General features: G+C 41.2%; 1 protein-coding gene across 1 annotated transcript in view; it reads left to right on the top strand.

The window, feature by feature from the left end:
* zcchc2 (zinc finger, CCHC domain containing 2) overlaps window positions 1-16,232 on the top strand; it is a 39,104-nt gene that overhangs the window by 12,767 nt on the left and 10,105 nt on the right. The window contains exons 6-12 of the mRNA XM_061713849.1: window positions 1,157-1,260; window positions 2,231-2,293; window positions 4,280-4,334; window positions 4,819-4,942; window positions 6,090-6,157; window positions 11,229-11,311; window positions 14,938-15,054. Coding sequence (XP_061569833.1) covers window positions 1,157-1,260; window positions 2,231-2,293; window positions 4,280-4,334; window positions 4,819-4,942; window positions 6,090-6,157; window positions 11,229-11,311; window positions 14,938-15,054 — 614 coding nt within the window. The remainder of the gene's footprint in view (window positions 1-1,156; window positions 1,261-2,230; window positions 2,294-4,279; window positions 4,335-4,818; window positions 4,943-6,089; window positions 6,158-11,228; window positions 11,312-14,937; window positions 15,055-16,232) is intronic.

Below are 16,232 nucleotides of genomic sequence, written 5' to 3'. Positions count from 1 at the left end.
ACAGGGTTAAATGTGTGACACCCTGTGGAAGTTTATGGCACTGATATTGTATCAGATCGCATTAAAAACAGTCTCTGTTAGGCCTGGAATTTACTCACGGTTTGACCCAGGGTTCATGCCTGTTCAGTTAAACAACCAGAGTTGTGCACGTTACTAGATTCAAGACTATCAAGGCACTGTGTATATATATATATTTATAAATCCCCGCCTGGCCGAGCCCTAACACTGAGGCCATGGTAGATTTAGGTAACGCAGCACCGCTCTGCTCACTCGCACATTACGTGACCAGATCCCGTGACTGGTCAGATCGCAGCCTTTGCGGTTAGAAAATCTCCTTTTATCACATTGCGATATTATAGCAAATGCAATTAATCTTTCAGCCCTAGTCTGCATTGACGTCACTTCCCCACTGGACCAGCTACCTTACTGCTCTGAGTGGTAAAACATCAGCAAAAACAGCTGCAACTAGTGGAGAAGAAAGGAAAACAGCTGATTATCTGCTTAAATTAAAGTCAGTTGGACTTGACAGTGACCGTTTAACGTTAGCTACCCAAAAATCCAACATTACCTGATACGAAATGAACCGCAAATCCACGTTTCGGTGCCTGGAATCCAGTTGTTTCTGTGAATTGCAGCGATCCATTTGTCTCTCTTAAGCGTATTTTTCATCAGTCTGTAAAACGATAACTCTGATTTCTTGCTAAATCTATGAGTACAGTCAATCACACAACAGCTCTTTCCCATTTTAGATGTTTTCCAATTGCTCAAACTGAAAGTTTACGCTGACGCTCAGTCTTTCTGACACTCAGTCCTTCTGCCACTCAGTCTTTCTGACATTCAGTCTTTCTGACACTCAGTCTTTCTGACACTCAGTCTTTCTGACACTCAGTCTTTCTGACACTCAGTCTTTCTGACACTCAGTCCTTCTGCCACTCAGTCTTTCTGACATTCAGTCTTTCTGTCACTCAGTCTTTCTGACACTCAGTCTTTCTGACACTCAGTCTTTCTGACACTCAGACTTTCTGACACTCAGTCTTTCTGACACTTCACAGCGTAACCCTCTGTGAAGTTCCATCTGTGACGTCATGCACATTCCCTCTATTCCAGAACCTGGTTTGAGTGTTTTGCTAACTTCTTCCTCCCTTTTCCTCTCAAGGGAAAGGTTCCTGTCTGCTCCTCCAGTTTTCAGGAAGGCCAGAAAAGTTTGCCGCTTCTTCAACTGTGATTCCACGTACTCCTCTAAACCTACATGTTATCCATGTGAGTATCCAGTGGAGGGATTCCTATCAAAAGGAATTTCCTCCTCAAAACATTTAGCCCTTTTCATGTATTTGTGTTTTTTCCCCCCACTGGCTGTAAGGAATGAAGTTGATATTCCTATTTTTCATCTATATCTTGTATAGATATAGATGCAAAAGTAGCATTTTATTTATTTTCCAGTCAATCATTGATAGAACTAAGATCAGGGCGTGTTTTCTGATGTTTATTTTTAACTGCTTTACCCCTTTTAATTGGTTCCTATAATTTTCAAGGTCTTTTTTATCAATGTTTAAAATTTTTGAGTGAAACCTATAGCTATGAAAGTTTTAAGAAGAGCAAAAAAAAAAGTATGTGAGCTTTTTTTGTTTTTGACCTTAATCAAAGTAGCCATAATTTTTTTCACTTGATACTCTTAATAGATGTCTTGTACGGAAGAGTATTAGGGCCAGGCAGGAGAAAAATAAAAATAATATTTTAGAGGAGGAAGATTTTTTTATCATTATGCACTTCGAGAAAAAAGTCGAAATGTTGAGAAAAAAGTCAAAATTTCGTGAATAAAGTTGAAATGTTGAGAAAAAAGGTGAAATTTCGACTTTATTCACAAAATTTCGACTTTATTCTTGAAATTGTATTTCAACATTATTCTCAACATTTCGACTTTTTTCTCGCCATTTTGACTTTTTTCTCAAAGTGCACAATAAAACAAATATTCCCTTCTCAAATACTTTTTCTCCTGCCTGGCCCTAATACTCTTCCGTAGTCTTGGGATTGTTTCTGGAGAAGATTTTCCACAGCAGTCTTTAATTCCTCACAATAATAAGGATGTACAATCTACCCTCTTGAAAGTGTTAGACAGAATAAGCCAAACCTGTAGGCGTCCAACTAGATGTCAGCAATGCATTGAACCACAATAACACTTAACATTTTTTGACCTCAAGTCTTTTTATTTATTTATTTTTTATGAAATTAGGCAACTGCCCGCCAGCGAAGGTGTACCAAGGAGATTGCTCTGATGCCTCCAGTCAGGAGGAAGGTGAGAACATGCGCTAAACTGAGATCCTCTTAGTCGACAGTAACACAGAGGGACGGCACGACTTCTGTGGTTCCCAAAGGGCGTCTTGAGGCGAGTGTGTGCCATGGGATTTTGTGACAAGTATTATTGCAATATACAATTACAGAAAAATAATAATTTTTTCATTTATTATATCACTACTTTGTATAAACTCATTTCATAAAAAGAGGCAAACCCCAAAATGCCACTGAAAATTGTATGTTATTTACTTTTTCAGTGTTAAAATATATTCAGAATACATTTCAGGCTAAAAATGATGTCATTGTCATTATTTCGATATGGAAGAAATGTACAGGACTGTCTCAGAAAATTAGAATATTGTGATAAAGTTCTTTATTTTCTGTAATGCAATTAAAAAAACAAAAAATGTCATACATTCTGGATTCATTACAAATCAACTGAAATATTGCAAGCCTTTTATTATTTTTTGAGATAGGATATTTGAGTTTTCTTAAGCTGTAAGCCATGATCAGCAATATTAAAATAATAAAAGGCTTGCAATATTTCATTTGATTTGTAATGAATCCAGAATTTATGACATTTTAGTTTTTGTAATTGCATTACAGAAAATCACAATATTCTAATTTTCTGAGACAGTCCTGTATACATTACAAACAAAAAAAAAAATTTCATTTATTATATCACTACTTTGTATAAACTCATTTCATAAAAAGAGGCAAACCCCAAAATGCAGCTGAAAATTGTATGTTGTATGTTTTTATCTACTTTTTCAGTGTTAAAATATATTCAGAATACATTTCAAGCTAAAAATGATGTAATTGTCATTATTTCGATATGGAGGAAATGTAATTTGTTATTTTCACTTAAAGCTAAAAATTAATTGATATTTCAAAGTTATCGTGTTTTCAATAGCAGTTTTTCAGTTTGGCTGAATATTTTCAGTCTCCTGAGATTCAAGCATAAATGAATTGGCTCGGCGTTGGATTCTGACGTCCTTTCCTTTCCCATCCTTTCCCCTCTGTGTCCTAAAGTAACCCTGCCTTTCTTTCACTGAATTTAGACACTCAATCCCAGGAGAAGGAATCTCAGGAGACTGAAAATATTGCGTTTGAATGTTGAAAGTTTGGGAACCATTCCACTACTTAATGAGTTTTTGTTTTTTTTATCATGATTTATTGGAGTTAATCTCATTTTATCTGTATAACACAATCACAAGTAATCTTGGCACACTTAACAAAGTAAAGAACTTTAATACATACAAGTGAAATACATTTGCATTCAGTTCAACTAAACCATGCAACGTAATTCATTATAATCCATCTATAACCCCATTTATTCAATTTTAATCAAATGAATTAATGCTAGTTAATTAGACAACAGCCTAGGTACTAATGCTGACCATACATAAGGCTTTGAAAAAAAGCATTAAAAAAAGAAAGACAGACAAAGGACAAGCTCCTGCATATACAGGACTGTCTCAGAAAATTAGAATATTGTGATAATGTTCTTTATTTTCTGTAATGCAATTTAAAAAAAAAACAGAAATGTCATACATTCTGGATTCATTACAAATCAACTGAAATATTGCAAGCCTTTTATTATTTTAATATCGCTGATTATGGCTTAAAGCTTAAGATTCACAGAATATTCAATTTTTTTGAGATAGGATATTTGAGTTTTCTTAAGCTGTAAGGCATGATCAGCAATATTAAAATAATAAAAGGCTTGCAATATTTCAGTTGGTTTGTAATGAATCCAGAATGTATGACATTTTTGCATTACAGAAAATAAAGGACTTTATCACAATATTCAAATTTTCTGAGACAGTCCTGTAAAGCCACAGACTTTAGACTGAGGTTCTTAACTGTGTGACAACAGTCAGATTCTTTTTGTGAATCAAAAGATAATTAAGGAAAAGCAGTGTTTCCCTCACACTGCCTATTCTTGGTTCAATAAATAATGTGTTCTTTGTTCTCCTTTTCCTAGAGCCGTATGTTCAGGGCCACAAGAAAAAGCAGGGGTCCAGAAGCCCATGTCAATTGTGAGTATCAACTGTTTTTGGTGTAACCTGGGACTTGGTGGGATTTGTACGGAAGAGTATTGGGGCCATGCTGGAGAAAAAATATTCGAGAGGAGGAGGATTTTTTTTTTTATTATGCACTTCGAGAAAAAAGTCGAAATGTCGAGATTAATGTTGAAATAAAATTTCGAGAAAAAAGTCAATTTCGCCTTTTTTCTCAACATTTCAACTTTATTCACGAAATTTTGACTTTTTTCTCAACATTTCAACTTTTTTCTCGAAGTGCATAATGAAAAAAAAATCTTCCTCCTCTCCAATATTATTTTTATTTTTCTCCTGCCTGGCCCTGATACTCTTCCGTACATTTGTATCCAAATGATCTGTGGATTCTTTTTATTCCTAAAAAAAAAAAGTAGAATTATATTCTGGTGCACAAGCAATGCAATAGAAAAAGGAAAAAAAATGTTGTTGTTTTTTTTACAAAAGTATCCTTTACACCCCCCAGTTTGTCTAGTGCCAAATTGGCGCAGGGGGACACTCGCAGGGCGGCCCGCGCTGCAGAGCTCAACGGCCCCGCGGAGAGAAGGAAGAAAAGCTCCGTCCTGCGGAGCAGCCAGGAAGCTGAGCAGGTGAGAGGACGCGGTGATGCGACGGAGGTTATGAATGATTGAATGAATGAATGAATGAATGAATGAATGAATGAATTAAGTTTATTCAGTCATGACAACACAAAACACAACACCAAAAAAAAACATTGTGCACAGCATTAACATTTCATACAAAACCAATAATCATGTGTTGAACAATGACTGAAAAGGCCTAGGCCGAAGCAAACTGCTTATAAAAGCCTATCCTGGTCAATAAACAGGAAGGATCCTGCTCCTTCCTGTTTATTGACCAATCGTAGAGGAGCTGGAAAGAGAATGGCCCCCCTCATTTGCATAAGGAGGCGGAAATGCATAAGGTAAAGTAAAAAGAGGAGAAGAGGGAATATAAAAACAAGCAATGCACGCGTAAGGAAAAGGAAAAACAAAATATACAGGACTGTCTCAGAAAATTCGAATATTGTGATTTTCTGTAATGCAATTACAAAAATGTCATACATTCTGGATTCATTACAAATCAACTGAAATATTGCAAGCCTTTTATTATTTTAATATTCCTGATCATGGCTTACAGCTTAAGAAAACTCAAATATCCTATCTAAAAAAATTTGAATATTCTGGGAATCTTAATCTTAAACTGTAAACCATAATCAGCAATATTAAAGTAATAAAAGGCTTGCAATATTTCAGTTGAGTTGTAATGAATCCAGAATGTATGACATTTTAGTTTTTTTAATTGCATTACAGAAAATAAAGAACTTTATCACAATATTCTAATTTTCAGAGACAGTCCTGTACATTTCTGCTTTCCTTTTGAATGAGTTTGGGTCCTCCTATTATAGCAGTAGAGATAAAAAAAAAAAAAAAGGCAAACAAGAAAACTCTGACCTGATCAACAGAGGTTTAACACGATGCCATTCTGTGTCCCACATTTAGTTGTTGCCAGTGCATCATGACTCATTACAAAATTAACTGGAAATAGTTGGATGCTTCATCCACTTCCTTCTGTGTAATCTACTTTATTGACCTTGGTTCCAGAAACTGAAGTGCAGTTGCTTTTCAGGAAGCTCTCTTTGATATAAAACCAAGTCCTTGGTAATCCATGTAAATGATGAAGGTTTTGAATGCAGTCCTTCTCTCATCATACGTTTACTTCTGATCTTCCTTCCAGCACTACAACTCTGAAAAGAGAAGCCACCCAGTCCCAAAGATCAAGAGCAGAGTCCTGCCCACAGACAGGTAGGATGCTCATTCCTCCAGGTGTTTGCTAAAGGAAATGGAAATAAAGACAATACAATGACAAAGAATGCTTATTCACAAAGTTGTTGCTTTAAAGCAGCAGTCACATCTTGCGGGAACGAGAGAACGGTGCCGGTGTTAGTTAGTCGTTAATCTGGCACTGGGTGTTCCATCACATACCGCGATCACTGGATCCCCTACCATACTTATGCCGATGACACACAGCGTTATATGACACCACATGACTACAGTTCCCTACTCTCATTGAGTAACTGTATTCACCAAATCAATGAGTGGATGTGCCAGAATTTTCTCCAGCTAAATGCAGAAAAGACAGAGGAGATCATTTTCGGCCCTAAAAATGAAAGGGAAGAGATCAGCGCTCACCTTGGCTCCATGTCATTGACAGCTACAAATCAAGCCAGAAATCCTGGTGTAATTATTGACTCAGATCTGAACTTCAACAGCCATCTAAAGTTTATCACTAAATCTGCCTATTACCACCTGAAAAACATTGCTAGAATTAAGGGGATTCTCTCTAAACAAGACATGGAAAAACTTATTCATGCATTCATTTTCAGTAGGTTAAATTATTGCAATGGCATCTTTACAGGCCTTAACAAGAAATCAATCAGGCAGCTGCAGCTGATCCAGAACCCTAACAGAGTCCTTACAAACACCAGGAAACTGGACCATATAACACCAGGAAACTGGACCACATTACACCAGGAAACTGGACCATATTACACCAGGAAACTGGACCATATTACACCAGGAAACTGGACCATATTACACCAGGAAACTGGACCATATTACACCAGGAAACTGGACCACATTACACCAGGAAACTGGACCACAATACACCAGGAAACTGGACCATATTACACCAGGAAACTGGACCATATTACACCAGGAAACTGGACCACATTACACCAGGAAACTGGACCATATTACACCAGGAAACTGGACCATATTACACCAGGAAACTGGACCATATTACACCAGGAAACTGGACCATATTACACCAGGAAACTGGACCATATTACACCAGGAAACTGGACCACATTACACCAGGAAATGGCGCTTTTGCATTTGTACCGCCTTAACTCTGTTCTACCCGCCACGGCCCCGTTTTGCGCTTTTGCACTAGCGGGCTGAGGCGGGTAGAGCTGCTCCAAGCCGATACTATTTCTGTAACCATTCTGGTGAGGTTCTATTGCGGGCTGAGCAGGGACTATTTCTGACGTCGCCACCGATTGGTCGGGGGGCGGGGCCGTCAAACGTTTGAATCGGGAAGCAGGAGTCAGCGCGGCTCGCGGCGATTTTATTATACAGCAAAAACGTCTGTTTGGTGATCCAACTCTGAGGTGCAGATGTTCATAAACTTGGAGGCTGTTGAGAAAAAATTTAAAAAGCGATGTAGACGGGCTGTTTTTTTCTCAGCTGCTCCCGGCTCCAGCTGATTTCTCATCTGCGCCGACACAAACAAAGGTGCTGCGCAATCAAGTACGTCACAGCAGATTCACCCCAACCTGCCCACTTCTCACCTGGCTGTGGAAAAACACACGGGTGGAGCCGGGACGAGCCGGGCTGAGCCGAGACTAGTGGAAAAGTGCCAAAACTGGACCATATTACACCAGGAAACTGGACTATATTACACCAGGAAACTGGACCATATTACACCAGGAAACTGGACCATATTACACCAGGAAACTGGACCACATTACACCAGGAAACTGGACCATATTACACCAGGAAACTGGACCACATTACACCAGGAAACTGGACCATATTACCAGGAAACTGGACCATATTACACCAGGAAACTGGACCATATTACACCAGGAAACTGGACCATATTACACCAGGAAACTGGACCATATTACACCAGGAAACTGGACCACATTACACCAGGAAACTGGACCACATTACACCAGGAAACTGGACCGTATTACACCAGGAAACTGGACCATATTACACCAGGAAACTGGACCATATTACACCAGGAAACTGGACCATATTACACCAGGAAACTGGACCACATTACACCAGGAAACTGGACCATATTACACCAGGAAACTGGACCATATTACACCAGGAAACTGGACCATATTACACCAGGAAACTGGACCGTATTACACCAGGAAACTGGACCGTATTACACCAGGAAACTGGACCATATTACACCAGGAAACTGGACCACATTACACCAGGAAACTGGACCATATTACACCAGGAAACTGGACCATATTACACCAGGAAACTGGACCACATTACACCAGGAAACTGGACCACATTACACCAGGAAACTGGACCATATTACACCAGGAAACTGGACCACATTACACCAGGAAACTGGACCATATTACACCAGGAAACTGGACCATATTACACCAGGAAACTGGACCATATTACACCAGGAAACTGGACCACAATACACCAGGAAACTGGACCATATTACACCAGGAAACTGGACCATATTACACCAGGAAACTGGACCATATTACACCAGGAAACTGGACCACATTACACCAGGAAACTGGACCATATTACACCAGGAAACTGGACCACATTACACCAGGAAACTGGACCACATTACACCAGGAAACTGGACCACATTACACCAGGAAACTGGACCATGTTACACCAGGAAACTGGACCATATTACACCAGGAAACTGGACCATATTACACCAGGAAACTGGACCACATTACACCAGGAAACTGGACCACATTACACCAGGAAACTGGACCATATTACACCAGGAAACTGGACCATATTACACCAGGAAACTGGACCACACTACACCAGGAAACTGGACCATATTACACCAGGAAACTGGACCACATTACACCAGGAAACTGGACCATATTACACCAGGAAACTGGACCACATTACACCAGGAAACTGGACCATATTACACCAGGAAACTGGACCATATTACACCAGGAAACTGGACCATATTACACCAGGAAACTGGACCATATTACACCAGGAAACTGGACCGTATTACACCAGGAAACTGGACCATATTACACCAGGAAACTGGACCACATTACACCAGGAAACTGGACCATATTACACCAGGAAACTGGACCATATTACACCAGGAAACTGGACCACATTACACCAGGAAACTGGACCATATTACACCAGGAAACTGGACCATATTACACCAGGAAACTGGACCACATTACACCAGGAAACTGGACCATATTACACCAGGAAACTGGACCATATTACACCAGGAAACTGGACCATATTACACCAGGAAACTGGACCACAATACACCAGGAAACTGGACCATATTACACCAGGAAACTGGACCACATTACACCAGGAAACTGGACCATATTACACCAGAAAACTGGACCATATTACACCAGGAAACTGGACCATATTACACCAGGAAACTGGACCATATTACACCAGGAAACTGGACCATATTACACCAGGAAACTGGACCATATTACACCAGGAAACTGGACCACAATACACCAGGAAACTGGACCACATTACACCAGGAAACTGGACCATATTACACCAGGAAACTGGACCACATTACACCAGGAAACTGGACCATATTACACCAGGAAACTGGACCATATTACACCAGGAAACTGGACCACAATACACCAGGAAACTGGACCATATTACACCAGGAAACTGGACCACATTACACCAGGAAACTGGACCATATTACACCAGGAAACTGGACCATATTACACCAGGAAACTGGACCACAATACACCAGGAAACTGGACCACAATACACCAGGAAACTGGACCACAATACACCAGGAAACTGGACCACATTACACCAGGAAACTGGACCGTATTACACCAGGAAACTGGACCACATTACACCAGGAAACTGGACCACATTACACCAGGAAACTGGACCACATTACACCAGGAAACTGGACCACATTACACCAGGAAACTGGACCATATTACACCAGGAAACTGGACCACATTACACCAGGAAACTGGACCACATTACACCAGGAAACTGGACCACATTACACCAGGAAACTGGACCACATTACACCAGGAAACTGGACCACATTACACCAGGAAACTGGACCACATTACACCAGGAAACTGGACCACATTACACCAGGAAACTGGACCATATTACACCAGGAAACTGGACCACATTACACCGGTCATGAAATCACTACACTGGCTTCCAGTGAGTCAAAGGATAGAGTTTAAAATCTTACTGCTGGTCTACAAAGACCTGAATAGTCTTGGACCAAAATACATGCTGGATCTGTTAGTTCCTATGAAGCTCCCAGACCCCTGAGGTTCATCTGGATCTGTTAGTTCCTATGAAGCTCCCAGACCCCTGAGCTTCATCTGGATCTGTTAGTTCCTATGAAGCTCCCAGACCCCTGAGCTTCATCTGGATCTGGTTTGTTGTTTGTCCCGAAAACCAGAACCAAGCAAGGTTCATCAGCGTTCAGTTATTCTGCTCCTCACCGGTGGAACAAACTTCCTGTAGACCTGAGGTCTGCTGCAACTGTAGATCCTTTAAATCAGGTTACAAACATCACTGTTTACTGAAGCTACTCCTAAATTAAATACTTACCTGCTGGACTCTACTGCCCTTACTTTTAACAACTTGTGCTTTTTATTATTATACCTCTTTTCTTATCATTTTATTTCATGTTTCATTCAAGTTACACTGGTGATGGATAAGCCCTGAATGCAGGCATTGTGACGTAGAATTGTCAAATTGGTTTAATTCACCGTACGAATTGTTACAGATTACTTTTGTAATACTGTATCTGACCCGGTGTTTGTATGTTTTGATCGTATATAAATGTAATTCTTGCCATTGTAAGAATGAGATGTACCTGCTGTACTATACTGCCCTTACTTTTAACAACTGGTGCTTTTCATTATTTTACCTCTTTTCTTATCATTGTATTTAATTGTATTTGTTATTTACTGTTGAATTGTGTCTTGCTGCCTTTAATGTTGATGTAAAGCACTTTGACTGACCTTGTGTTGAATTGTGCTTTACAAATAAACCTGCCTTGTGTCCCACATGTGCGTGTCTCCAGGGAGAAGGGGAATGGAAAGGTGAAGTTTTCTGCGTTCATGACCAACGGTAGTCTGGTTCCAGCCCCGGCAGCTCAGAGGACAGGTGAGTGAAAGCTGCTACAGTAGGACGGTGTGGAAGTCTAGCTGGGTCTCCACATCCATTTAGTCCATTCTTTGGAGTAACGATGCAGGATTATTGAGCTCCTGAGCATCGGTCAACACGTACTCTACTCTGAAGAGAGAGACGAGGGCAGAACACGCTACACACACGTATGAAACCGGACACGGCTCCTGCCGTCCTACTTTAAACCTTAAACGCTGGGCTGTCTTCAGGTCGAGGGAGGGAGGGAGGGAGGAAAGAAAGAAAAGAAGGAAGGGAAAAAGAAGGAAGGAAGGCAGGCGAGAGCAGGAAGAAGGAAGGGAGTAAAGAAGGAAGGAAGTAAAGAAGGAAGGAAGGCAGGCGAGAGCAGGAAGAAGGAAGGGAGTAAAGAAGGAAGGAAGAGGGGGCACGGTGGCGCAGCTGGTAGTGCAGCGGTCTCACAGCAAGAAGGTCCTGGGTTCGATTCCCGCCGGGTGTGGGTGCTGAAGTGCGTGTTAGTTCCCCCATGACTTCAGCACCACACCCTGGGTGGGGTTGGCGAAAGGATCTTTCTGTGTGGAGTTTGTATGTTCTCCCCGTGTTCCCCTGGGTAGCTAATGTGAGCTACCCTCACAAAAACATGCACACAGTCCTGGGCTATACATGCCCCCTCTGGCCAACCGGGGAACAGATGATGGAGGATCTACGGAATAACGTGATCCTTCCACGCGCTACGTTCGGCCGGAGAAACCCCACCCTGTCTGGTGAAAAGATGCGGCCTGCTCACTCCTCAGGTTAAGGAGGAGACCTGAGCTCAGTGCAGGAACTCCCGGGGTTGGTAGAGGATGGCAATGCCCAGGACTGTCAGTAGGTAGGAGCACGGGGTGGTAAAAATGGGGAAAAAACCGGGATAAAAAATATTTAAAAAAAAAAGAAGGAAGGAAGGGAGAGAGGAAGGAGAGAGCAGGAGGAAGAAAGGAAGGAAGGGAAAAAACAAGGAAGAAAGGAAGGAAAGAGCAGAAGGAAGGACGGACGGACAGGAGAATGAGGTCATTTTAGCCGGGACTTACTTGGCCCGACTCGGCGCGGCTTTACACGGCTCCACACGTGTGTTTTCGCACAGCCAGGTGAGAAGTGTGCAGGTTGGGGTGAAGCTGCTGTGAAGTACTCGATTGTGCAACCGCTTTGTTCATGTCGGCGCAGATGAGAAATCAGCTGGAGCCGCGAGCGGCTGAGAAAAAAACAGCCCATCTACATCCCTTTTTTAATTTTTTCTCGTCAGCCCCCAGGTTTATGAACATCTGCACCTCAGAGTTGGATCACCAAACAGACGTTTTGCGCTTTATAATAAAATCGCCGCGGGTCGCTCTCGCTCTGACTCCCGCTTCCTGATTCAAACGTCTGACGGCCCCGCCCCCCGACCAATCACTGGCGCGGAGGGTGGTGACGTCAGAAATAGTTCCTGCTCAGCCCGCAAAGAACCTGGCCGAAATGGTTACAGAAAAAAGTACCGACTTGGAGCGGCTCTACACGTCTCAGCCCTAGTGCGAAAGCGCAAAACGGGTAGAACCGAGCTGAGGTGGTACTAGTGCAAAAGCGGCATTTGACCCAAAGACAGTACCAGGGTTAAAGGCTGTGCTTTTCTCGGCTGTATCTACAGGTTCTTTCATTTGCTCTGTGCATCTTCATATAAAGCCAATAAACTAGCTTTGTGTACAGTAATCCCTGGTTTTTGACAGGGGTTACGTTCCAAAAAGAACCTGTGATAGTTGAAATCCGCAAAGTAGCAACCTGTTTTTTAATTTTTTATTATTATACAAGGCTTCAAATAGCGGAGATCAGTCCCCACCGCGACCCGAGTCATTGGATTTGAACGGGAGAAAATGAAAAATTATTATGAAAAACTACAATAAGTACAGTAGGATAGATTGTGACTGGTGTGTATTTCTCTGCTCTTCTGTACCGCTGCATCCTGACTCTGTAGTAGGGCTGAACGATATGGACAAAATTTCATATCTCGATATTCATGCCAGATATATCGATATCGATACGATATGACTTCGGTTCGGTGAAAACTAAGCATTTTTCAGAAAAATAAAAACATCAGAAATCAAAAGAGTGCAGTTTTATTGATTAGAACTCACTGCCAGTCATCAACATTAACATAAAGTCACTCAATAATAAATAATAATCAAAATATTTTACTGTAGCTCCGCTTTAACAATAAATAACCAATGCAGTTAGAGTTAGAGTTCAGTACATGTTATTGATTATTGATTGGACGCTGCAGCTGAACGGACTGTCACAACATCACTGCAGTTTCATGACGGAGTGAAGACAGATTACAGATTAAACTCATGTTTCACTCCCATGTTTCATATTTGATTTATTTTCTGTTTCAACAATTAAATATCTAAAAATGTTAACTTTCAATCTGATGAACAAAAGAACCAGAAACAACTTTCTTAATTTATTACTGCGCATGTGCAATCCCCCCATTTGTCCAATCCTTGTTTTCAGTAAACGAAATAGAGAAAAGAGTTTTCCACTCGCTGTTTTAATTCCCAATTTCGATTTTCCAACACATCAATGAATTTTTTATTATCAAAACAAAAGATGGGGAACGGATTATTTTGGTTCATTTCTCTATTTTTATTTTGTAATTTCAAAACTAAAAACGGATCGGCTGCGAAATACACGTCGCAATTTTCACCAAGCACGACTTGCACAACACCTCGCTCTGGTCGACATCATCCTTTCTAAATCCAAAATACCTCCAAATAATGGAGGATGATTTATGTTTTGGCACAAAATTAGATTCAGCACCGCCACCGGCCGCATTATCCTCCGTACTCATGTCTCTTTTCTTCCGTTTGGATTTCTCCGCTCTTCTCCGCTCCGTGTGCGTGTGGCTGTGTGCGCCTCACGTCTCCCTCCCTCCCACCCTCCTATGTTTGTCATTGGTTGGCTTCAGCTGTCGATCAACAGCAAGCATGAAATAAGCTTTGTGGTTGGCTGGCCGTAGTGGTGCGTTCAAAGGCAATCTTAAAAGTAATGTTTATGGAGACTGCTCGCGCTGTACAAGCAGGGCGAGCGGAAATATATCGTTTATATCGTTGCTTTCCCGTTATTAATGTCTTGAATGTTCATATCTCGATATAGATACGATAACGGTATATCGTTCAGCCCTACTCTGTAGTGTCTTTTCCTCCTAAAGCCGCGGTGCAGAGGTGTTTTTTTCCAGAGAAGAAAATAGTTATGGGTCGTTGTTGTGGCTCTTTTTTCTTCTTGGCAAAAAGATTCTTATAAACCAACATGCCACCATGGATTATATCTGAGACTATAATGACCGATTCATCAAAGGTCCCGTTCTTGAGCTGCTGCTGAAGCTCATTGGCCGTTCTCAGCTTGTTGCTAAGCAACCAACGTTATTGACACAGGAAGTGAAGAAGCGAGGAGACTGTTTAGCCAATCAGAATGTAGAACACGATGCACAATGCAAGTCCGTGAAGCAGCGAGACGTGAAAGGTGAACCGCGTTATAGCCAGGGATTACTGGACTATGAAGAAATGCACGGAAATGAAGTGAATCTTTATCTAGTGGTGCTCAACTAGCGAGCTTCTGACGGACTGATCCAGATGTTATTCCAGATGGTGGTTCCGGTCCTGATACCTGCGGGGAAACGTCGTCGGAGAGCTCCAGCTCTCCGTCCAGCCCTCAGCACCGAGGCCCAGAGAGCCTGGACAGTGAGGACGACAACAACAAAGGTGAAGCCTGCACATACACAGGAATGAAGCAGTGGGATGAACTAGTGCTGTCAGGCCATTTAAAACATTCATCTAATTAATTACAGGATTTATAATTAATTAATCTCATTTTAATCTCATATCTGCTAAATGTCCCCAAATGAAGAATTTGAATTCTAGGACATTGCAAAATTGCAGTGCATGACTAATCAATTGAATACACTAAGAAGAGAAGATTTGAAATCCACATTTTTATTGGTGAAGTGTGTTTCCTAAATGAAATTCAAAAGAAAAAGTTCAAGCACATCAGCAATCCAATTAGGCCAGGTGCATTATTCAAAAATGCAATACAAATACAGTTAAATAAATAAAATTCAGAAATAAAATACGGCTGAGTCTCAAATAGGCACTTAAGCAGACTCTCAATTCAAAATTAAAACTAAGGCCAAGTTTACACATAGTATTTACAAAAAACTGATATTTCCCCCTCTGCGTTTTGAAAAATCCCATCATTTCCAGGAACCTGCATAAATATCTGTTAAGGTGCTATGAGCAGCCAAACCTACAGGGGGCAGTGTAACGAGAAGATAAAGTCATGCTAGCCAATCACAATCCTGGAAAAAAACATCAACAAATGACACGAGTAACTTCCAGTTACTTCCAAGATGAACCAGAGTCTTTGGTTTGGAGTGACAGAGAAGTGGAGTTACTTTTAAGTGTGACTTTAGAATATAAAACAGGTAAAATACAAGAAAATATTGACGGTGGCCAAAACGGCCAAAACGCATGAAAACACCACCGTTTTTGCTACGTGGAACAGGGCTTAAAGCTGACTCAATACAGCGCTTCAAGTACTATTCAATTTTATTTATATAGCGTCTAATAGAACAGATGTTGTCTCCAGACGCTTTCCAGAGATCCAGAACATGAACATAAACATAAACCCCCGAACAATTATTACATAAACAATGGCAGGTAAAAACTCCCCTAGTGGGAGAAAAACCTTAAGCCAAACAGTGGCAAGAAAAACTCTCCTTTAGGAGGAAGAAACCTGGACCAGGACCTGGATCATAAAGGGGTAGAAACCTGGACCAGGACCTGGATCATAAGGGGGGCCAGACTGGGGGGTCGGGGACATCAACAGCAAACAGCAGGCAGGGAGGTGGAAGCAGCAGCAGGATGCCCAGAGGGGGGGGTGC

This window comes from Cololabis saira, chromosome 22 (genome assembly GCF_033807715.1).
Source record: "Cololabis saira isolate AMF1-May2022 chromosome 22, fColSai1.1, whole genome shotgun sequence".
In the NCBI taxonomy this organism is placed as follows: Eukaryota; Metazoa; Chordata; class Actinopteri; order Beloniformes; family Belonidae; genus Cololabis; species Cololabis saira.
The sequence above is the reverse complement of the archived record's forward strand: the minus strand, read 5'-3'. Positions and strand labels throughout refer to the sequence as shown.